Consider the following 23,815-nt stretch of genomic DNA (forward strand, 5'->3'; position numbering starts at 1 on the left):
GGGGGCTCAGGGGGGTCAGAGGAGGAGGAGGAGGGGTGCCTTCCATCGGGTCAGGGCTAAGGGGAATGTGAGTGTGTTTATTTGTGAGCCTTGTGTGTTTGTGACGGCGGGCTTGCGTTGTGTCTCCAAGTGTCTGTGAGTGACGCTGTGTAAGATGGCATGCTTGTAGGTGTGTATTTGTATTTGTAAGTGTTTGCATGTATGTGAATCTGTGTGTGATTGTGTGTATGTGAGTGTGTGTGTGCCCACCAGCCCCCAGCCCTGGAGGCCCCGCCTTCCAGACACCATCTGTTTCCAATTAGCAGCATCACGATTGGGAGAAGGCCTGTCCTGGGGCAGCTCCCGAGCCCCGGGTGGGCCAGCTCAGGCCCCCAGTTCTGCTCCATCGGAGCCCAGGCCGCCCCGGCCAGCGTGCTTGCACAGCAACTGGGGCAGCCACACACAGAGCCCTCTTTCCTGCCACCGGCCGCTGGAGCCTGGGTCCCCCCAGATCACAGACCTGCCCGCGAAGACATTCAGAAATAGTTCAGCTGCACTCACACAGGCATGTGCAAAGGCTGGAATTCCATTCGCTGTGCAGTTCTATTTTATTTTCCTTGGAGGGGGAGTGGGGGAGAGGAGTCCTGACCTAATTTGTTCTGGGGCGAAATATGGCATTTCACGCAGAGGTTTCCACCTGTACACAAACCCTTGCCTAATGCTGGTGGATTCCACACGCGTGTGTCCACCTGCCTGAACCTGCACAGATACGCCCTACACGGCTCGGGAGCACACGCGGTTAAAGCCAGGCCCCCAAATGCTGCTCTCAATGAAACCGGATTTCTAATTAACCTGATGTAGTTCATGTGCACGCTATCTAGCATATATTAAGCACTTAATATAAACTGGTTGAATGACTAAATCAAAATTAGATTTAAAAAGTGATCTACTACTGAGAAGAGGTTGGAAATAAGTAGTGTGTGTAAGATCCTAGACCACAAGCAAAGGCATGGGCTCAGAGACCTCTGGGTGACCCAGGAGCCTGGCATGGAATGTTCCAGCAATATTTGCCCTCCTTCAAGTTTCTTCTAACCACCTCTCCCTGTTTCTCAAGCCTTCTTTTGAGATGGTGGGAGCCCTCTGGGTTCTAATTATAGTCGCAGAGACCAGAGCTGGTGTGAACGCCGCCTTTCTGCAGGACCTGGGCTTCCAGATCGGCTGCATAGAGCGGCTTACCGTGACCAGGTGGGGAAAGCAAGGTCCGGGGCAGAGGCTCGGGAGGACGCGCCGGCCAGGCCGGGCTCAGGCCGGGCCGCAGCTCTCCCAGAAGGAAGCTATTTCGCTCCAGGCAGGGACTGGGGTATTTTGGTTCTGGGGTCCTTATAGAGCTGCTTTTGTAACTTGGAGACAATATGCACGAGGACTGTGTTGATGCAGGTTAAGAAAGGATATTTTTAATAAGAAAAGAAAAAAACCACCTGAAAGCCCCACAATTTCAGTTGTCCAGCGACATAATTTCAAGTCAAGTGAGTATGTGATTAAAACGTCTTGATTACCAAAACGGGTCAGAGGAGGCCTGGACAAAAGTCGAGTGGGCGCCGCCGGAGCCCATCCCGGCTGCTGCAAACTTCGGCGGCCCGGGCGCGGGCACCGCTGGGCGCTCAGGCGTTGGGGTTGGTACTCATGAGCTCCACGTCGGCGTCCACCATCTCCCTCACCAGCTCCTGCGGGGAGGACGCGAGCGCTGGTGAGACGGGAGCGTCTGGCCCCCTCCCGGGGCGCCCCCTCCACCGCGGCGCCTGCAGCGGCCGGCGCCCCCTCCCCGGCCCTCCTCGCCCCCCTGCCCGGGGCGCTTCCCCACCGCGTCCCTCCCCGGCCCGGCCCGGAGCGGCCGGGAGACGCACTCACATCAAAGGCGACCCGGGGCTTCCAGCTGAGCTTCTGCTTGGCTTTGGTGCAGTCTCCCTGCAGAAAGTCCTGCGGGCGGGGACGGAGCACACGGGCGGGCGGTCGGCGGCGGGGAACAGGCTCCCGGGTCCCCCGCGGCCCCGCGAGGGCGGCGTCTCGGGACGCGACGCTGGGCCCGGGGTCCCTGCCCGCCGCCGCCACCGCGTCCCGCCGGCCTCAGTAACCTTCTTTTCCGCCTCGTGTTGTCAGGGACGCCGCCCCGAGAGCCGTGTCGGATTCGCGCTAGTCTCACGGGAGCGGAGAGGGGGATGCGCCCTCCGCCCCTCCCCTGCGGTGCGCCCCCCACCCCGCTCCCATCCTCCCCCCCCGTCTCTCCCCCTCCCCTCCCGGGCGCCCCTCTCTCGCTCCAGCGCAGCCCCGCGCCCTGCACACCCACGCGCGCGGGAAGAGGCGCGTCTCTCCGAGCTGCCCCTCCTTGCTGACCAGGCGCTGGCAGCCCTCGGCTGTCTGCTTCGTGCGTTCTCTCCCTTCCTCAGAAATGCTGATCTGGACCCCGTCACCCCACCCCCCGCGAAGGAGCGGCCCCCGCACTCGCACTCGGGGCTCCTCTGCCCCCGCAACCCCTGCCCCTCCGCCCGGCTCCGACGGCGGGGCCCATGTGCTCTCACTCGTGAGTTTCTCATCCCAGCTGACAGGACCTTATCAAAATATAAAAACACATAAAAAAGGACGAGATGACTCAAGTAGTAGCCGCTAGGCCTCCCAGCGCAGGGAGGGAGCTGCAAACCGCCAAGGCCTCCCGGTTTCCCTCCATTGAAGAGACTTCCTGGGAAGGAAACCAGAAGAGCGACAAGTATTGCCGCATCCCAGCCCTGCTGCTAGAACAGGTCCTGAGGACGCACGGATGCGAGCAAGAGGAATGAGAATTTCAAGATGATTCCAAACAGAAAGGGAGACGCGAAGGAGGAAGGAAAGAAAGAAGAGAAAGGAAAGCAAAAGACTTTGAAATAGACCATGTTGGGGCTAAGATGAACAGTTAGCCCGTCCAGAGGCAAACGTGTTCCTCCAGCGGTACACGAGACAGGAGCCCTCAAACGGAGGCCAGTGAAGGCTGCCTGGACACAGGCAGGACCCTGCACACCACACATGCCCCAGGAAGACGCTATCTCAGCCACACGGAATACTGAAGAACAGCCTAAAAACCACGGCAACGAGGAAAGTCACACACTCAAGCTGTAACTGAAGGCTTCTGCCCCACGTCCTCCCCAGGCTCCCGGAAGGTGGACTGAGGTGGCACGGGCGCAGGGGCGGGCAGGACCCGCTCTGCCCACCCGGCCCCGGCCCAGCCCCCGGCTCACGCCCGCTAAGGCGTCTGGATCCACTTCTGCACCCTTTGCCTGAAATCTGCTCCAGCACGGCCCATCCAGCTGCTCTCCTCCACCACCCAGCCTCACACTTTAGGCTGGAGTAAATCAAGTTCCCAAAGGCACTGCGTTTCGCTGAAGGGCTGGCTTCCTCTCCAGCATTAATAATAGTCAAACAAGTTACTTCTGCTGGCCTTAGAAATCCACATGCAGAGCCTTCAGGAAAAGTAAGATGCAAACATTACTAATTAGCAGTTGAACACAGTGCTACATGGAGCTGGAAATACAAGGGAAAGACAAGTGAATTTAGTTCTCTCTCCTTTCCCTAAATAAACTTGTGCAGACTCCAGCGATACCTCTGTTCAACTCTGAGAGTCACACAAAGATACGCATTCTTGTTCCCCAGAGGGAGCTGTGAAACGTGGCACGAGGAAGCAACAGGGCCCCTCAGTTCCACAGCGGTCACGGTCACGGTCACGGCTGGAAGGAGCAGGGCCGCTGTTCCCTTCCCACACCTGCCGTGAGGTCACCGGTTCTGCAGAGGGTGTGAGCCGGGCTCTAAACTCCTGGTTAGCAGAACCCGAAGAACCGGTGCCGTTTCAACTGGCCTCAGCAGGCTTGGAAAGGGTGCTTTGCATTGTAACTTGGTTTCCTGTATTTTTCTACAAGCAGTTCTTAATCTAAAAACAAGTAGGGAACTATAATTAAGGAAGAAGAAAAATGGCTTTCAAAAGCTCAGAAACAGACGTTGCTACCGTGCAAGGATTTCATTGAAACCAGAGATGCACCAGTGAAACTTCCCAGTGAAGTTCTGAGCACAACTCCTATATTCCAGCTGAGCAGCTACCTTTCACCTTCTACCGAGGCTCTGTCTCCCTCAAATTTGATTTACACCGAGAGATCTTGTGAAGGAAAAGGATGAGGTTCCATTAAAACGAAACGGTGGCTCTGGACGCCAGCTGCTCCAACGTGACATCCAGCCCAGCCCCTGGGCTTGTGCCCCGATCCACGTGTAGGAAAGATGAAGGACGTCCCAGCTTGTTTTACCCTTAACCCCTCCCGAAGGGCTTTCGTATTTCTCCCCAGTGTGTCCTTTAGGGAAACGGTTTGGGATGCAGCAGTGGGGGTGCACGTGGCTGGCCTGCGGGGGAAGGAGGCCAGGAGCTGTGCTTCCTGTCACTCTTCACAAACCCTCTCCACTAGGGTGTGATCAGCTCCAAGGACGGGCGAGGAAGACGTTCATCTGTTTTGTCTTTTTCTTCTCTTCTGACCGTTCAGTTCCTTCTTTATTTATAGGCTTAAAGCCTCGGTATGACAACAGGGGCCAAAGCTGAATGAAAGTGATGATTTTATGTACAGTTTCCCAAACGCACGTCGTGCACTGGGCGGTCTAGACCTTTCCTTTAAAAGAGAGACGAGAAAGCCCTGGGGCAAACGTGAAGCATTTCCACGTGAAGGTGACGTTTCCCAGAGATGACTGGCTCCTGGTGGCCTCCCCGTTTCCACAGGTGTTCCTTAGGTGAGTTTCACCCTGTGATTTATTCTTGTCAGATTGGATTAGGGTTAGCTGAGCATTTTACAGCAGCAAAGCAGCACGAGCAGGGAAGCTGTGTGTGTCCAGACGCCCTGGCCCTTCATGGTCCGAGGGCTCCAGGGCACCTGCGGACTCGGGTGGCCTTTAGGGCTTGCCCAGCCAGGAGCCCTGAAGCCCGGGTGCCGGTGGTCAGGGTGGCAACCCCCGCAGGTAGGAAGGCGTGTTTTGCTGCAGTAATTTTTCCGGCTTTCCCGGCTTCTGTTCTTGTTATAGTGAAGTGATAAAGGGCCAGACCCGGTCCTGGAAAAGTCATTAGGCCAGTTCCTGCGCCCACAGTAGTTAACGCAAAACCCAGGGAAGCAGGGCCCATGCTGTGTCACCGTCTTACACGCTCACTACAGTCTTCTGGGCGCCGTTTCATCCTCATCAGGATAACAGCACACCTTTAACACACCGGCTTGGATCTCCTCCCCTCCCCCAATCTTACTTGCCTTTGGTCATTACTTAGCACATTAAATTCCCTTGATACTCAGCCACTTTCCTGAGAATCACTGTGGTGAAGCTGTCAAGCAGAGTCTATCATATTTCTTTTCAAAATTCATAGTCTCATTTCTTTTTCTCACTCTTTCACTGAGGTTACATTAGGAAATATTTAATTTTTTTTTTTTTTTTTTTTTTTTTTTGCCACGCAGCACGGCTTACAGAACCTTAGTTCCCTGACCAGGGATTGAACCCTCACCCTCGGCAATGAAAGTGCGGAGTCCTAACCACTGGACCGCCAGAGAATTCCCAGGAAAATGTTCATACTAATATTAACATTAATATTAATTTCAAGTGATGTGTACGTCTCGCAAAGGGCACCTGTTTAGGTGGAGAAACATTCTGGGAGCGTGAGCTCTTTTGGCAGGACGTTGTCACATTTCTAAGGTGCAGATACTGAAGGATCTGGACTCGAGTGACGTCAGTAAGGAGAAGGGCACAGACACCAGGACGACAGAAGCCCTGCTTGATTCAAGGATTTAAGGCTCGGACTGTGAGCGCTGCTGCATGTTCATCGCTTTCCTCCCACTTTTCTTAAAAAAGCCAAATTGAGGAATAGCTGAGCTTCCAAGGGAATAAAAGAATGCCAGTGAATTTGGTTCCTGATGTCACTTGATGCTAATGCCTTCCTCTTGGGGGAAATGCTCCTTTTTAGAAAGACAGAACTGCTAACAACAGCAACACAGTCGATGGGAAAACCTGTAAAGCTGCACGACCGTCCCAGTCACGGGTGGAGATGCGCAGCTGACGGTCGGTGAGAACGGGAAAACACAAAGTCTGGATGTTCCCCCAGAAAGTCTGCAGTAGAGTCTGTCTCTGTCGGGCAGGTTAAACTCTTCATGTTCACACTGATGTCCTTTGACTGAAACCTTCCCAAAGAGGCCGCGAGCCCAGAGCAGTGCGCACCGCGGCAGCCTGAGTCAGGGCGCCCGGCACGGCCCCTCCCCTCGCCTGTGCACATCAGCACCAGGGAAGCTGAAGTCCGGCCTCTCGTCTAATGACAGGGGCGATAAGAGACAAGAAGAAAACGGCCGTCTGGTCTGCGCAGGAAGCTGCGCAGAGGGGCTGTCTGTCAGCGGGGCTGCCGTCGGGGAGAACAATGCTGGGCTCTCCCTCGGGGAAATGCAGTCCGTCAGCACCGGCTCCACTGGCAGAGGGACCAGAGTAAGCAGCCCGTGCCAGGGGGCCGGGGTGCGGGCGCCTCTGCCAGTGGCCTCGCAGGTGAGCCTCGGGACGTGCTGTCCTGACCCCAGGGGGGTGGAGGTGCCCGAAGGGATCTCCAGGACGCTTCCCCGCCACCCCCCCCCCCCGTCCCCACTGATCCCATGTTTCTGGGCTGGGGACCACTCATTTCCAACTGGTAGAACTTGTCATGTGGAACCAGCTGCTACTAAGAGCTACCAAACCAAGGGGGGAGAAACAATCCGCCTCTGGGCGTGCCTCAGACACGGATGAAGTCTGTCCAGCACAGCAGAGCTTTCTGAAAAAGTGAACGAGAACACTGTCTTCCTTAGGTGTCCACTTGGAAAGCTGTAAATAAAGCCTGTGGTGGTTAAAAAAAAAAGGATTCACTTTATAAAGGGAGAACCCAATTAACGGCATTTACAGTGCAGCCTACATAGAGATGCATCTTTTTTCATTTGTATTTCGAAAATATGATTAGCAGAAAAGGACAAACGTAGTTAGGGAAAAGGGAAGAAATACAGACACACAATTATACAGGGAAATACAGGATGAAACACACCAAGTTCCTTTTAAGTAGAGCTTTAAAAATATCCTGGGAAAAGTCCTTTCAGGCAGACGTGCTCAGGAGGAGCGGAGATGAAGACGGCGCTCCCGCGTGGAGCGGGCACGTGCCCCACACCCAGGCCGGCTTCTGTCCCTGGCCGTCAGCCCCAGGCTCCCGTCCCCGTTCCCGGGACAGAGAAGCAGGCCCCGGGGGCGCCCCAGCCTCTGTACCGGCCAGCCCCTGGGCCTCCGGGGCCTGTCCGGCTCACCCAGGCTCAGCCTGAGTGGACTGGGCGGAGGAAAGTGTTTCTCGAAGCTGCCCAGGAGGTCTGGGGGCTGTGGAAGCACAGGTGGGTGCGTCATGGTTGCACTAAATAAAGTAAGCCAATAAGGTCCGGGGGTGCGGCCTCGCAGCACACGTACTTCCGAGGTTCCACCTTCCTGCATCTGGCCTGCATCTATAGCAACCGCAGCGCTCACTTCTCTGTTAGCGTCATTCCTTGATCTGCGGTGCTCATGGGAGCATCGGCCCAGGGGAAGCTCGATTAAGTCCTGTCACTGGAGCCTCCGGATTCTGATTCCTTCCCTGATGGTCACTCTGACCGGCTGATGCGGGGCTGACTTGCAGTGGCAATGCAGAGCCGGTTAATGAAAGGGAGATAAGATTGTTGGTGACCTCAGCATCCCAGGCTTCAAAGCCAGCACCATCTTTGTCGGAAATTACTGCTTACTGTTAATAACTGGATCTAGGGTGTAAATATGACCCAGGCTAGTAGGAGGTGACACAAACCCCGCGGAAAGCAGATAAAGCTCCTTTAAGTGGACCGATTAAAGAGAGTTGTCACACAGCTGGCTGGTGGCCCTCTGGAGCACAAGGCCGGGCCGCTCTTCCTTTGCCACTTAGTACTTTCTACCCTCCAAGCACTGCACATACGTCAGCTCATGAAACCTCCAGACAATCAAAATGCAACTCAAGAGATCCTGTAACTGCTTCAGGTGGCCTCTTTCCTAGGGATGAAAGCACCTGCGAAGCACCTGTGGGGCGAAGGCGCGGCTCCGTGTTCACTCACCTATAGCCTGACGCCCCCTCACCCGGGGGGGCCGACTCAGGCCACCCGTGACCGCCACACGCACAAGGGGAAGGCGATTTCCTTTCTAGCTGTTAGATTACTCGGCCCCTTAGAAATCTGCCCGCACCCTCACCCCCGCCTTTGAACATTAGTACTGAGGAGTATTGTAAGTAATGTGGATGCTTCTACGACACGGATGGGATATTTTTTCCTTCAGGATTTTTCTCAGCTTGTATAGTACATCAGGTTACTCAAACTTAAGAAACCTCACTTCAATAATCAATCCATCCATCCACCATCCAACCATCTTTCCTCCCTCCCTTCCTTTTCCCCAACCAAAGCAGAAATGACGTGACGGTCATTCAAACATACATTCCCTCAGTAACAACTTTTTTTTTTTTTTGTGGTACGCTGGCCTCTCACTGTTGTGGCCTCTCCCGTTGCGGAGCGCAGACCCCGGACGTGCAGGCCCAGCGGCCATGGCTCACGGGCCCAGCCGCTCCGCGGCATGTGGGATCTTCCCGGACCGGGGCACGAACCCGTGTCCCCTGCATCGGCAGGCGGATTCCCAACCACTGCGCAACCAGGGAAGCCCCCTCAGTAACTTCTTAAGGCGTGCTAAGGCTGACCAGGCCACTGACAGCATCCAATTTCTTGCTTTTTGGTTGTTTCTCTGGGGAGTTTCGTATTTGAGGAAAAATTAAGATGACTGCTATGACGTTTGTTAGTAAGGTTTTTGAGAGACGTGGGGAAAGATGAGTATGAAGACGGATCTTTAGGTTTCCTACAATTCTATTTGTCCATTCATTTGGTTTCCTGTTAGTAGCGGGTTTACCAGGCTGTGGCGTAGCTACACTGCCCGGTCACCGGGTGTGTTTGCTTTTCCATCTCTGTAAGAGAGACAGAATCCCATTTCCGAACACGGCTACAGAGATACTTAAATCAAGCCACTTGACGAACGTCACAAAGCCATCTAGTGGCCGCGCGCTGGACCAGAAGCCAGCACTCACAATGCCCAGCAGGACAAGCCCTCCCCAGAAAGCACTGTAACAACAAGCTTTGTGGACATTCATTTGAGTGGCAAAGAGGCCTCTGACGAATGAAGACTAAACCAAGTGGAAACATCAACGCATTCCAGCGCTGGGTGACAAGACGGGCAGAGCAGAGGGACACCTATGGTCCAGCGTGCGTGAGGCTTCTAGACCCGGAAAGCTAACTGAAGGTGGGGGAAACGAGATTGTTGGTTACAAGCAAAAGGGGTCGACAGGGAAGGTGCTGCAGGACCCTGGGTGGGGGGGGCCTTACACGGAGGGTGTGTCCGGTACGTGAGGGTGTGCGTTTGTCAAAGCGGGTTCAGATCTGCGCGTTTCACCACACACATTTTATCTCAATAACAGAAGCTCCTTAGACGCTGACAGCACAGACACCACTGGGAGACCTGGCTTCATCTGTGGCTCAGGCACTGAGCTGTGTGGCCTTGGGGGAGTTCTCAGTGCTTCTGAGCCTCAGGTGTTAAATCTGTGAAGTGGGGAAACACGGCCCTCCAGGCAAGGTTGCCGTGAGGATTCACGGTTACACGTGGAAAGCAGCCGGCACCATTTCTAGTTCATCGTGACAACAGGCTGGCTAGTGTTGCTTTTACCACCAAGGGGGAGGGAAAGCAATTCTCTTCATATCTTATAGTAACAGCAAGGATGAAAATGTAATCTTCTGAAGTGGGTCGTCTTCCAGTTTTCCTTTTACAGGTATGTCGCTTTTACCTTGCACCCTAACCTAACTTCTGTTTCTAGATCATCATTTTTTGAATAATGGTAACAGACTTGGTATTCTGTTTTTCTGCAATTACTGTAATCATTTCACATGCTCTTGACTGTTGTCAAAGCTTTACAGCCTTAGGCGCTGGGGAAGCAGCCCTGGACTAGACAAGGCCTTGTCATGAGCTTCTGTTTCAGCAGGAGGGACAGTGCAGAGGACAGGAGACGTGAACAAGCCCGCCTCAGCCACAGGGAGCTCAGGGCAGAAAGCTGACGGACAGGGAGCTTGAAAAACAGGGCCAGGCCCTCCTTGAAGCGGTGACGTTTATTTGACGGATGAGAAAAAGCGTCCCGTGAAGCTTTGGGGTAGCAGGGTCTTTCAGGGATGGAGGGAAGGCCACTGAGTCTGGACAGGGTGACAAGGTGGTTGGAGCCCAGAGGACCTTGGCGATCACACTGGCCCGCGGGGTAATTCCCATCACGAGACCCAGGACCTTCGCAGCAGAGCCATGTTGTCACACACCTTTATTCTGTAGTCACTGATGGTCCCTTAGAGCACCTGCAGCCCGTGGGCCACAGCTATAAACTGGCCACCTCAGCCTGATGTACTTTGAAAGTCTGATTTTCTGACGCCAATGTAATTTTTGAAAGCGAGTGTGGGATTGACTTCTAGCTCCGTGTTTTACAAGGGTGGGTGAGTTCTTTTTGCCCGGAATGCTCCAACTCTCACACACAATCCCCTTCCCTCCTAAAGATCTGCCACTGCGTTGTGCTTGGGTCACTCAGCCTGGAAACATCTGGCCGCTCTTGAAGGGATGAGGTCTGGGCACCCGCCCTTGAGAGGCAGGACCGTGCCCAGCGGGCCTGCAGGACACAGTGCCCACGGGGCCTCCCGGGGCGGAGGGCAGGGCCTGTTGCTGCGCCAGCGCCTGCTGTGTGTGCAAGGAAGGGCTGACCCTCTTCTGGTGCAGCAAGAACACCGCGGACCTCCTGAGGGCTGCCTGCCCTTCGTCTCCTCCTGCAAGAGTGGGTCCCTGTCGGTGTTGGGCGCAGCTCGAGCTCCCCTGCGGCCACGGCCCCTCTTCTGCCCCATAAGGTCTCAAGAGGGTGGGACACAGCACCTAAACCTGCTTGAGTTTAATTTTTTTTTTTTTTTTTTTTTACGAAATCCTGTGTGTGCGTGTGTGTGCGTGCGTGTGTGTGCGTGCATGTGTGTGCGTGCGTGTGTGTGTGTGTGCATGTGTGTGTGTGTGCGTGTGCGTGTGTGTGTGACACCTGCCGAGAAAGAACCTGCTTTACTTTTAAGATTTGTGGACCTTATCAGCCCGACTGAGTCCAGAGTCTGGCTTTGCGTGGAGCCCCGCGAGGCTTTGAGCACGGGCTCGGCTGGGTGTCTCCGACCTCACTGTGGCCGCCGAGCGGGGTGAGAGCGGCTGGAGACCAGGGGAGGCCAGGGGATGGTGGCCACGCAGGTGGCGGGGAACGGTGGCGGCCGGGACCAGGCGTAGCGGTGAGGACGCAGGAAGCGGGGCCCACTTTGGAGGAGGCAGAGGACTGGCCAGGGGACAGAGCTGTGGGAGAGCATTCACGGAGAACGCCGGGACCGGTGCCCCAGTGAGAACCTCTTCGCGGCGTTCGGGGACCCGTGGGAACCGAGCGCGGCCAGCAAAGTACGAGAGTCCCATTTCATCACGACCCCTCGGCCGTTAGACGTTGTCCTCTTTTCAGGGAAACCTCTCGTTTTCATGATTATGAGACAGAGACCCTTCCAAAGGATTCCTTCTGTAGAATCACCTGCGGTCTCCTCTGTCATTCCGTGGACACTCTGTCTTGTTTTGAATCTTGATTTGATGCCAAGCCTCTCAGTGGAGGAAGTCTGGCGAAGCCCGTGTGGGAGGGAGGCCCCTCAGCTCCATCCATGCCCCCACAGCGGGCAGCCTGGCCGTGCCTGACCGAGCAGGGAAAGGGTTAAGCCAGCCGCGTCCACGGCGTCCTGCCGACACGACCCCTTCAGCCTGCGGCCGCTGCACAAGAAGGCACAGGGCCCTTTCACATGACATCAGAAAGGCCTGATTTATCGCCAGCCACCAAACAACTAGAAAATCATAACATCCTTTCAGGAAGATGCAGTGGAAAATAATCAGGCTGACCTGATGGAAGCTTTGGAGGGGCTCCAAGTGCGACGGGCCGCCCAGCAGCCCTTGACAGGTGCTGCGCTTGTAGCCAGAGCGGCCGACGTCATGGAGGCTGGGGTCCGAGCTGTGCGCTGCCCATGACCGAGCGTGGCTTTCATGTCCACAGATACAACAAGAGCTTGGGTCACGCTCTGCCAACTCGGCTGAGATAACAGTCCAGTGCGTGTGAAAGTCTTCTGGAAATGACAGCTGCGCACAGACACGAGGAGTCACTGGTCACAGAACTGTAGGCACCGCCCCGCGTCACGTGACCCCCACCGGCTCCTTCCCAGGACGCTGCCCTTCATTCCGTGTCATGTTTGCAGACTGTGTGCCCATCTAAGATGCGTCTTCATCCTTAACAAACCAGGGGCCAAGAGACGACGCAGAGGAGACACTGGAAGCGCCCCGGGAAGTGCAGGGCTGGCCGCCTCCTGCCACCAGGAGTTGGTCCCAGGGACGTCGCGCCTCCGAGCGGTGCCTCGTGCTCAGTCATTGGATGAAAACACCGGGCAGGAGCGCGGCTCCCCCGACGGGCATGACGCGTCTGCGGACAAACACCGGAAAGGGGCGGAGGCCGACGAGAGCCTCAGGTGGTTCCAGGACGGCGGCCGCAGCAATTCCACATGGCCCACTGGCACCAACAGGGGCCCACCTCGGCCAGGAGACGCCAACTCTGAAGGCCCCGGGCCTCTGGGGTGAGGGGGACCCACAAGGCCAGTCTGGGGAGGAAGCTGGGCCGGAGCGCAGCCCTGGACTCGGTTCAGAGCGACGCTCACTTGGTTTTGCTGCTTCCCCTCAGGTGTGCAGCGCGGACTCTTTGCAGGGTCACAGGCGCACTGAGCAGATGCCCAGAGGAGGAGGCTGGGGCTCTGTGCGGCCCCGCGAGGGGAGAGGCCCCGGGCGAGAAGTGCTCAGCCCGGCCCCAACCTGTCAGCCTGCAGAGGGGCCTCTGGGCACCTGGGGCCGCCCTGGCCCGACGGCCACCCACCCCGGCCCGAGCCCCCAGGGCCTGCGGCGAATAGGGATGCCGTGGAGGTGGACGGGGCAAAGGAAGGCCAGCCAAAGCCGGCCCTGCGCCCGGTTCTGGGACCGGAGCCCCCCTCTGTGAAGGAGGCGGTGGTGGGACAGGAGTCTCAAGGCCCCGTCCGAGCCCCTGCTCACGCCCCAGGGACGGCCGGCGCCCAGCCGGTACTACGGGCCACCCTGCACCTCCTCGCTGCAGCTCTCCCTGTGAACGGTGGCCTCGGCGGAGCGCCGAGCTCTGCCCTGGAGTGGAGCCGCGCGAGGGGCAGGGGATGTGGTGTGAGGGCAGCGGCCCGGCCCCCGGCCCGGCGAGCTCCACGCAGGGGCCGCGCACGCGGGCTGACCGCGCTGGGGCGGGAACCGGGCTCCAGACGGCCCCCAGGAGAGCACCCTGGACGCCAGGGAGCCCGTCCAGCACAGCTGGCTCGGCCCGGCGCCAGCTGCCCCGACTGCAGCGCGGGTACTCGGGGACCGCGTCGCGCCCGGCCGCTGCGGCCACACGTGGGCATTTACCCCAGGGCCCCCGCGCCCCCCTCCCGGAGCCCCCATCCACCACAGCACGACCTCTCGGGCTCAGCCTAGCAGAGTCCCGTTCCGCAGACCAGGAGACAGGCTTGGTCACAAAGTTAGTGAGTGGGGGTCGGGGGCGAGCTTCCGACTCTGACTGCTTTGCTCCCCAACCCTTGATCGCAACCCTCAATCGAGTGAAAGTCCCACGGGGTCAGGAACGGGATCTCGGCCACAGGCGGGACCGCGCAGCGCATGGCGGGGGCTTCCCAGACACGGGCCTCCCCACCCCGAGGTCTCCTGCGTGGCTCTGCGTTTCTCCATCGGGGTCCCTGCAGCCAACCCGAAGTCTGTAAGGACTCTACCGTCCGCCCCCGGGGCGTGAGCGCCCAGACAGCCAGCACGCAGCAGGCACTCAGCAAGGATCTGTTTCATGGGTCAGGAATGCTTACAGCCAAGGTCAGTACTTTCCCCCATTTCCCCCAAGAAACACACCTGCCCCCCTCCCCACTGCGTTGTCACGATCACCCCTGCCGCCCCCCGGGTTAAGGTCATGGCAACTGTGACTGCCTCTTCCGCCCACACGTTTCTTCCCCAAACCTCTCCCAGAACTTCGAGCTCGGGTCCTCCTTTCTCAGCCCTCAGGCCACGCGCACTTGTGTGACAACGGCCCTCCAGGGACCCGCCCCGCTCCAGGGCCTCCTCTCCCTGGGGTGCTGCCCCTCCCCCCAGCCGGAAATCTCCGTTGTTTGCCAAGCCATTCCTTCTCTGAAGGCCCGGCTCTCCACGTGGACCTACCCCGACACCTGTCCCCCAAGGACACACACCCTCCCAGAGCCCCATCCAAAGTGCTGCATCCTGGGAGCACAGGGGTTGGGCACCTGTCGCGGCCCCCAGGGAAAGGAACTCTGTCTCGTCTCTTCCGACCCGATCACAGCCCGGTACGGGTGCTGCTCACAGCGACTGCGCAGGACAGAGGCGCTGAGTGACTGGGCTCCGTGTTTTAAGCTCTCTCGCCCCGTTTGATGCGAACGGGCCTGGAGCTCTGTAATGTGGGCGATGCTTTAGCGTAGCCTCTCTTTTCAGGATTTCCCTGGACTGGTCTTTAGAAGCGAACGTAAGCAGTGTGGTTATTCCGGGGAGAAGAGGATCGGGGGAGCTGTTTTAGGTGGAATGCCACGTCTCTGATGTGTCTGAACATTTCAGCGTCCACCCCGACCGGAAGAAAACCTTCCTCTGCAATGCGGTGCTTCTGAGTCGCTTACATATTTCAAGCTGCCTACGGAGTGGCGTTCAGCAACGTGGGAGGTTCCGTGGGTTATTTTATGTCACTGTTGAGGGCTGCTCCATGATGTAGGGCTTACGTTCACAGCTAGCAACACAATGTTACTGATTTTATACGGCAAAAGCCTAGAACAAGCATCTGTGTGGCTAAACCCGTATTCCTTGCTATTCCAGCGAAGAGCAGCTTTGAACACATGCTACGAGTTTACAGTTGAATTCTCCTCTCTTCCTTTATCGCCTCCTAATGAAAAGGCAGAGTTGTTTTGCACGGAGAATCGTCAGGTCTTTTAGTTTCGCAATACCTTAATTCATGGGTAGTCGAGCTAATCACCACTCCCAAATGATGAAACATCGAAACCATGAACAAGTTGACATGAAAGCGTTTTCGTAAAATAGCTGCATTTTACGTGTCTACGCGTAGAGATACTGTGGAAACTGCTGGCTGTTGCCTGTGTGTTGAATTTTCCTGCTGGCCCTGATGGAGACCTTGCTGATAAAGGACCTGAAATATGAACAGTCTTCTCAGAGCTTTTCTCTGAATTTACTGCTCTAAATTTCCAGCTGTAAGGGCTGTAAAGGCAACACTCTACAAAATCAGAAATAAAGATGTCATACGCTTAATTTTAAGGCATCCTCTTAAAATGCAGAAATGTAAATACAATTCTTATTTTGCTTCAAGTGTTGACTTATAATACTGTCTACGAAATACCATTCATATGCCAGGTTTCAGGTTTTGCCACAGGGCTGAGCCTCCCGGTGTGGGAGGTGTGCACCCTTCAACCCTTGGGGTCCTGACCCGGAGTGGGCCTGTGACGGCCCCTCAGGAATAGGTGTAGGAGGAAAGGCGTCTGCTGCTCCGTGGGGCTTGAACCGTCGTATGACTCACCTCAGCCCAGGTCCCAAGGATGCATCGTTGGCTTCTTAACAGACAGGAGAACTCAGTCTCAGAGGTCAATTCCGGGGTCAGAATAGCTGATAATTCTCAGTCTCCAAATTTAACAATGACGCCCCCAACATGGAACCTGGTGGGACACTGCACGCAGCCTCCCATGGAACACAGTCAATAACACTTTTCAGTTTTCCTAATAACACAGCCCTTCAGCTACGATTCCCAGAGGAATGAAATCCTGTCACTGCACCTTGTAACACGAAAGCGCGTTGCACAAGGTGCAGATGCAACCAACCCAGAAGTTCCTGCCTCAGTGACCACATTTCGCTGGTGCGCGGCCAAAGGGCATCTCTTCCTTTGGCCTCATCCCTGCCCGGTCTCAGACAAAGGCCACTTACCCGGGTGATTCTCCCCAACCACCTCTTCTTGAAAAGTTTACTGCATCCTTCTCTATTAAAGACATTTTCACGTTGTTTCAAAGATACCCCTTAGATACCATGGTCCTAACGGCCCTTTAAGAAAATAGTTCTAACGTGTCTTGTTTCTTTGCACGGGTGACTAACTTTCATAAGAGTTTTCCAAGCTCATCTTTCAGAGAGACCTAAAGCACAGAATGGCCTTTCCGGCCTGTCTCCTGGCCCGTGACACTGACCCTCACCTTATGGAAAGGGCCCTGCTGTCTGGACCCTTCCCCGCCCCCTGCCCAGCAACGGCTCTCGTGGCCCCAGCGTCCACGGGGCTGCAGGGCGGCTCTGAGGCTGCAGCCTCTGCCCCACGGGCCGGCTCACTCTGCGGACACTGGTGTCACCCACATCGGGACCACACTCGCAGCACCGAGGGCGCTAACCGTGGCCGTGGCCCCTCCCCCAGCACAGGCACGAAGGCCGGACCCCACTCTGGCTCCTCAGGTCTCCTCTGCGGCACTCAAGCGTCCCGCCCGTGCCGAGGACACCACCAGCGACACACGCTTGTCTCTCTCTTTAAACGGAAGAGGCTCCTTGAGGCGCTGGCCCTCCCGAGCGTCCGCCCAGTGGCGCCCAGGACACGGGCGACGTGACCCCGGCATCGCGACCAGGCGGAGCCAGGAATACTCAGGGGACTCTGGCCACTTTCTGTTGCATCTTAGTTACCAAGTAGGATAAAATGTACATCCAGAGGGGAAAAGCCCTCAACTCATTGTCTCTTGACTGTTTTAAAGAACTGCGAGAGTCTTGTTACACTGGAATAAAAAAAAAGGAACACACCAACGGAACAGAAAAATGCCCCACTGCTGTGCCGTGCCCTCAGGGGCAGGCCCAGCTGCACCGCCTGGGCAGGGCCAGGTCAGCAGGCGGGGCTGGGAGCCACTTGCCTGGGCCCCTCGTGGATGCAATCCAGGCTTGGCCCGGCAGGGCACGGTCCCCTCAGAGCAGCATCTGAACACTTCTGGCCGTGCTGGGTTCCACCACCTTTCACAGCGCTCACGCCCCTAGATCTGGCCAGGCAGGGAGCCTGCCCCAGCACGTAGGCAGCGGCCCACACTCACCCCTGGCCTGTTCCCGCCACGTCTGAGCTCACACCTGTCCTGCAGGTCAGGGCGCTCGGTGACAGGTTCAGGAGGCTGGGCTGACGGAGGCCCCTGAGCACCGCGCGCCACCCGCACACCCACGTGGCCCCGGGGGGCACTTCCAGTCCTTGCAGTGGAGGGACCAAAAAGGGAAAGAGATGTTCTCCTGAGATTCTCCGGGAGGTCAATTCCTGGTTCCTGGGTCACCAAGGCTCTAACTATGCCGTGTGCAAGGACCGACCTGGGCACCTGGGGCCACAGACTACAGCACACTGGGGTCTCACCCGAGGTCACCCATCCCCCATCTCTGACCTTGCAGAGCATGGACACAGACGTGGACCCTTAGTCAGGGTCACACGGGCGTGACTGTCAGTGTCCACATGTCCGAGGACTGGTTTTTAGTGGGCAGCCCTGCTCTGCCTCACGAAGCCGGCGCTGCAGGGGGGCACTGAGTGAGATACGGTGTCAGGAAGTCTGCAGATCTGGCCACCTGGTAACGACAGTGTCCATCCTTCTCCCCATCCTCCACACGTCACTGCACAAATGCCCTTCCTCCCAAGCACGCATCAGTGAAACCCCGGGCTCTACCACCTCACGCTCACCTGCTGTCCTCCGCACGGGACTTGTTACGTTCTCCTTGCTGACGGCGTCCCAGAGCCCAGAAACATCTGTCAGCTCAGACACCACTGAGGGCCTCCTTCTGTCCACATTCCACTGCTTGTCCTTGCCCTGCATGTTGGATGTGCACAGGCTCTCTCACACACACACACACACACACACACACACACACACACACACACACGTGCGTGCATGTGCTGCCCTGGCCTTCTCCCCACACTTGGCCAGGTCACTGGTTCCGGCTAAGCATTCCCTCGACCTCTCGGGCTTGTGTGTCTCACCCTGCAGCCTTCCAGTCCATCTCCGGTCATCCAGGTCACAAACCCACTGAGTTCTTGGCTCCCCTGCCTCTCCTGTGCCTTCAGGTGGGTCTCCCGGGGGCCCTAGTGCTAGTCAGTTGTGGTTTCCTCCTCTGACGCTCAAGGCATCACCCTGATGCCCTCAACTGGTGTCAGTTCTCATCTCTGTTCTGACTCATTCATATAATTTGCTTATCATTCAGGTTGGACTGTAGTCCACTCTAGGAAAAAAGATTAATTTTTCCTTTTCTCCATGATCAAAGATGGTGCTGTGTTTACAACGGGACTTCAAAAACAAGTGCAGGAATTCTGTGGTGGCACAGTAATTAAGAATCCACCTGCCAATGCGGGGACACAGGTTCAAGCCCTGGTCTGGGAAGATCCCACATGCTGCGTAGCAACTAAGCCCGTGACTCACCACAACTACTGAACCTGAGCTCACGAGCCACAACTACTGAGCCCACAAGCCACAACACTGAAGCCCATGTGCCTAGAGCCTGTGCTCAACAAGAGAAGCCACCGCAATGAGAAGCCCGCGCACCGCAATGAAGAGTAGCCCCCCCCGCCACAACTAGAGAGAGCCTGCGCGCAGCAACAAAGACCCAACACAGCTAAAGAAATAAATAAATAAAAATTTAAAATATATTAAAAAAAAAACAAGTGCAAAATATACACATATATGGAAAGACATCCCATGTTCATGGATTGGCAGAGTTAATGTGCTAAGAGGACAATGCGACCCAAAGTCATCTACACACCCAGTGCAACCCTTATTAAAACTCCAGTAGATTTTTTTTTCTTTGCAGAAATAAGAATCCATCCTAAAATTCATATGAAATCTCAAGGGCCTGGGAATAGATGACAGAATCTTAAAAAAGAAAAAGTTGGAAAAAGTTTGAAATCACTTCCTGATTTCAAAACCTATTACTAAAGCTATGATAGTCAAAGCTGTGTGTTTCTGGCATAAAGACAGATGAATAAACCAATGGGATAGAACACAGATCCCAGAAATAAACCCTTGTATACATGGTCAAAAGATAAAATTGCTAGAAGAAAACATGAGGGAAAAGTTTTATGACATTGGATCTGGCAATAATTTCTTGATATGTCACCAGAAACACAAGCAATAAAATTAATAATAGATAAACTGGACTACATCAAAAACTAAAACTTCTGTATATCAAAGGACACATGAACAGGGTGAAAATACAACCTACTGAATGGGAGAAAATACGTGAAAACGATATATCTGATAAGGGATTAATATCCAGAATAAAGAACTCCCAAAACTTAATATCAATAAAACAAACATCCTGACTGAAAAATGGACAAAGGACTTGAATAGACGTTTCTTCAAAGAAGACATAAAAATAGGCAATAAGCAAATGAAAAGATGCTCAACATTGCTAACAAATATGGAAACACAGATCAAAACCACAACAAGATACCACTTCACACCCATTCGGATGGTTACTTTAAAAAAAATAAACAGCAAACGACAAGAGTTGGCGAGGATGTGGGGAAACTGGAACCCTTGCACCCTGTCGGTGGCAACGTAAAACGGTGCAGTCACTATGGAGAACAGTACGGAGACTCCTTGAAAAACACAGAATTAATATATGATCCAGCAACTCTACTTCTGGGTACCTATCCAAAAGAATTGAAAGCAAGGTCTTGAACAGACATTTGGACACCCACGTTCTCAGCAGCATTATTCACAATAGGCAAAAGGTGGAAGCAACCCAAGTGTCCGTCGACAGAGGATGAATGAACAAAACATGGTCCATACACAAAAGGAAAAATATTACATGATCCCACCCACATGAGGTCCCTCAGGGAATCAGATTCATAGCGACAGAAAGTAGGAGGGTGGGCCCAGGGACTGGGGGAGGGGACTGAGGAATTATTGTTTAATGGAGACAGGGTTTCGGTTTTGAGACAGTAAAGAGTTCTGGAGAGGATGGAGGGATGGTTGTACAACACTGTGAATGTGGTTAATGCCACTGACCTGTACGCTTGAAAATGGTTAACGCGGCAAATTTAATGTATACTTTACCACAATAAAAAACTCCATGAGTACTCAACTTGAAAATAAATACATCACTTCTATCCTGAACCACTAACTCTCCTTTATCTTTGGAAAGGTGTCACACCAGAGCCAGTTCTCTAGGTGGTATCTGAGCCTTAATTTCTGTGTGCTTAGCATCCAGTACGGTGCTGATTACACCACAAGGCTCAATACACTGGATTTAGAGAAAGCAGGGATGAATACAAGGATTGCGCTTATTCTTTCAAATTTCTAAAACTGTGACTCATCCAACTATTTCATGTTCAACTGACATATATAGGTCTCCTTTTTTCTTTTTTTGTGTTATGCGGGCCTCTCACTGTTGTGGCCTCTCCCGTTGCGGAGCACAGGCTCCAGACGCGCAGGCTCAGCGGCCATGGCTCACGGGCCCAGCCGCTCCGCGGCATGTGGGATCTTCCCGGACCGGGGCACGAACCCGCGTCCCCTGCATTGGCAGGCGGACTCTCAACCACTGCACCACCAGGGAAGCCCTATAGGTATCCTTTTTAAGTGAAGAATTTTCCCATTTAAGTAAAATATTTACATTATTATTATTATTATCATTTAAGGTTGAAAGCCCTTAACATTTTAAATACAAAACTAGACAGAAGAGTAAAATGATATCCGTTTATATGGCCCGAGAGCTTTCTATCTGGCCATGTGTATAAGGTCTCGGTGAACTACAATTCTGGAGTCAGGGTCACATTTTCATGTCCAGCCACGGGTTCCCTGGTGAGGGAGCAATCTGTCCAATCACGATCACAGCCACCAGGGCGGTTAGGAGTCTGTGCTGAGGCTCCTCAGGAGAAACAGGTATGGGGGTGTCGTGGAGGGACCATGTGACGGGGCACAGCACGTGCCTCCCTGAAGCCACACTGACATTCTGCACCAGGCCCATCACAGAGAAGGCTCTGGTTTCCGTGGGTGTGAGCGTCTTCGATCTGTGAGAGCCTCGGGTCACCCACCATGGGACTGCGGGAGATTGAATGTTTAAAAATGCAGAATTCGTTCTTTCCTCCAATGGCAGCTGTCGTCATGTAAAGGTGGACAGGCTGCCATGGCCTCCCCCGCCATGGAGCGTGTGACAGCTGTCCCAGCCTGTGTGGACTTCCTGCATCACTGGTCCTCCTCAACCCCGTGTCAGACTTCCCGTTTGCCATGGTGAACTTGGGCCAGCTGAACACACCTCGGATAGTGTGTGTTTCTCCAGAAAAGCAGAGGACAGAGGGGTGACGAGGGGCACATCTGGCAGAAGAAAGGGGGGGTGAGAGAGACCGGTGGGAATCACCCCTTGGTAAGAGTTGCCGGCGGGGGGCGTGCAGAGGCTGGCCACGGACTCCTCCTGTTCTGGTTCTTGGCCACTAGCTGCCTGAGTTCCACCCACCTGTTGGTTTGGTCTGTGAGATGCAGGCAACATGACATCACAGAAGGTGACGGCAAATCTAAAACCAAGAGCCGGCTGTAAAGTCTTTTTAAAACAGACACAACCACAAAAGACACAAAAGACGCACGTTCACGCGCAGTGCCCGCGGCTCTCAGCTGCCCGAGACACAGGTGTGAGGGGCACATCCCCTCCAGGCGGGTCCCAGGGGTTTGTGTGTGCTCAGCGCTGGTCACAACACACGGCCCCCTTTCTCCCATGCCGACCTTGAGCTACGGCCCGAGGACACGGCAAGCCCAGCAGGCACCTGCAGCATCACCACGCCAGAGGAGCAGGCGACCCCAACAGTACCCCGGCTTCTGGAAAAGTGCCGGGAGCCCTGGGACAGCCAGCGCTCAGCACAGACCTCGTCAACGTCCTTTAAACCTGTAAACCCACTGGGGGCTGCATTCTTAGACCCGAGTGGCCTGCACAGCGGGGGCTATTAGAGCTGCTTGTCGCCAGGGAGCGACAAGCCAGGAGGCCGGGAGGGTCCGATAATCTGCGAGGACGGTCATCAGGCACTTACACAGGTGCGCAGCTTCGCATCTTCAAAGTGCCGCACGAGCGTTCATTACTGAAGTTCACGACACCCTGCGGCGTGGGTCAGTGTTATCTCCACTGGACGTACAGGAGGAAACAGAACGGCTGACTGGCCGCCCGGGGGCCACACGATAAGCCCGGAGTGGGTCTGGGACGTAAATCAGAGGCACCTGATGCAAACGGCACAGGTGTGCTGGTGGCGCGGTCAGCGGCTCACCGCGCCTGGGCCCCTGCCGCCGGGCCGGGGGGATGTGCAGACGCGTCCCCTCCGCCCCCGGGGCCCATGGCTGCAGCGGACGCTGACCAGCCAGGCGAGCCCCAGGCCGTCTGTCCTGTCGGGCCCTGGCCCGCTCCTCGGGGGATGCTGTTCTTCCATCACCCCCAACCCAGGACACTGGGTAAGAGTGACCGCGAAGCCAGCACGTGCTTGGCGCTCCAGCCGGTCCGGCTGCAGGGGCGGGGGAAGGATGGCCCCTGCCGCGCGTCCCTCACCGCCTGGGAAGTGGCCTGGCGTCCGGCTAGAGGCAGGTGGCCGGAGGAGCCGGGGTCACACCTACAGGCCGGGCGGTGGAGGAAGGAGAGACAGAGATGGAGGAAACGAGAAAGGCCCAGGGCCATCAGAACAGCAGCCCTCGCTGGGGAAACGGAGGAGACGACGGCCGGGAACCAACGACACACGGGGGCTCGGGGCGCGGCGGGCGGCGAGAGGCCGGGGCCTGGGGGCTGCGGAAGGAGAGCAGAGCCGGGCCGCAGCCGTTCGGGGAGCACCCGGCGGGGAAGGGCTTCAGCTGAGCCCGTCACCCCCGGGAGGCCCAGGCGCAGGCTCTGTCACGGGGAAGAGCGGCCGGGCCGGGAGAGGGAGGGCCTGGCCCTCGGGGATGCTGGTGGCATGTTCTCAGGCCACTTGCGGGAGGATTGGAAGATAAACATTCGCGTGCATTGCAAATGTCACCTCCACAGCTAACGTTAACTTAGGTGCTGTCATGAAACCCAGGAAAATGCCTCGATTTAAGAAAAGATGAATTGACAAAAAAAAAAAAAGGGAGTTCCCTGGCAGCCCAGTGGCTGGGACTCTGCGCTTTCACTGTGGGCCCCGGGTTCAGTCCCTGCTTGGGAACGAAGATCCTGCAAGCCTCTCGGTGCAACAAAAAAAAAAAGAAAGAGGAACTGAAAGAAATCATCCCAGTATTTCCCCCGTTGACTGATGACAATGCAAGTTTGGGGATTACTCCCGACGAGCGTTTTGTGCCCTGAGCTGGCAAGATGAGGGGGGCAGCCAGCCGGGAGGAACGACGCTTGTTGAACAACTGACTGGTAACGAGGATTCAGAAGCACGCCTTTCAGAGTTTACGAATCCTCGGGAGGGGATGGACAGAATGAGGGTGTAGACTTGCATCTGTTTATTTTACGACGTCGTAAGAGGTACCACCGTGTCCCTTCATATGACGTTTCCTTCTAGGCTATGCTTTGGGGAGGTGTAGAACCTAAAGTAACATTTTTTATGCCACAGAACCCACTGCTCAGAGGTGGGTTTCAAGGCCAGATGGTAGCCGTTCTGGAGCGT

At 55.6% G+C, this 23,815-nt stretch overlaps 1 protein-coding gene across 1 annotated transcript in view; it reads right to left on the reverse strand.

The window, feature by feature from the left end:
* Positions 1-1,411: 1,411 nt before the first annotated feature.
* GMDS (GDP-mannose 4,6-dehydratase) overlaps positions 1,412-23,815 on the reverse strand; it is a 481,487-nt gene continuing 459,083 nt past the window's right edge. The window contains exons 10-11 of the mRNA XM_082663621.1: positions 1,888-1,956; positions 1,412-1,703 (exon numbers count right to left, since the gene is read on the reverse strand). Coding sequence (XP_082519747.1) covers positions 1,641-1,703; positions 1,888-1,956 — 132 coding nt within the window. The 3' untranslated portion in view covers positions 1,412-1,640. The remainder of the gene's footprint in view (positions 1,704-1,887; positions 1,957-23,815) is intronic.

The sequence above is a fragment of the Grampus griseus genome (assembly GCF_964374135.1).
Source record: "Grampus griseus genome assembly, chromosome: 10".
In the NCBI taxonomy this organism is placed as follows: Eukaryota; Metazoa; Chordata; class Mammalia; order Artiodactyla; family Delphinidae; genus Grampus; species Grampus griseus.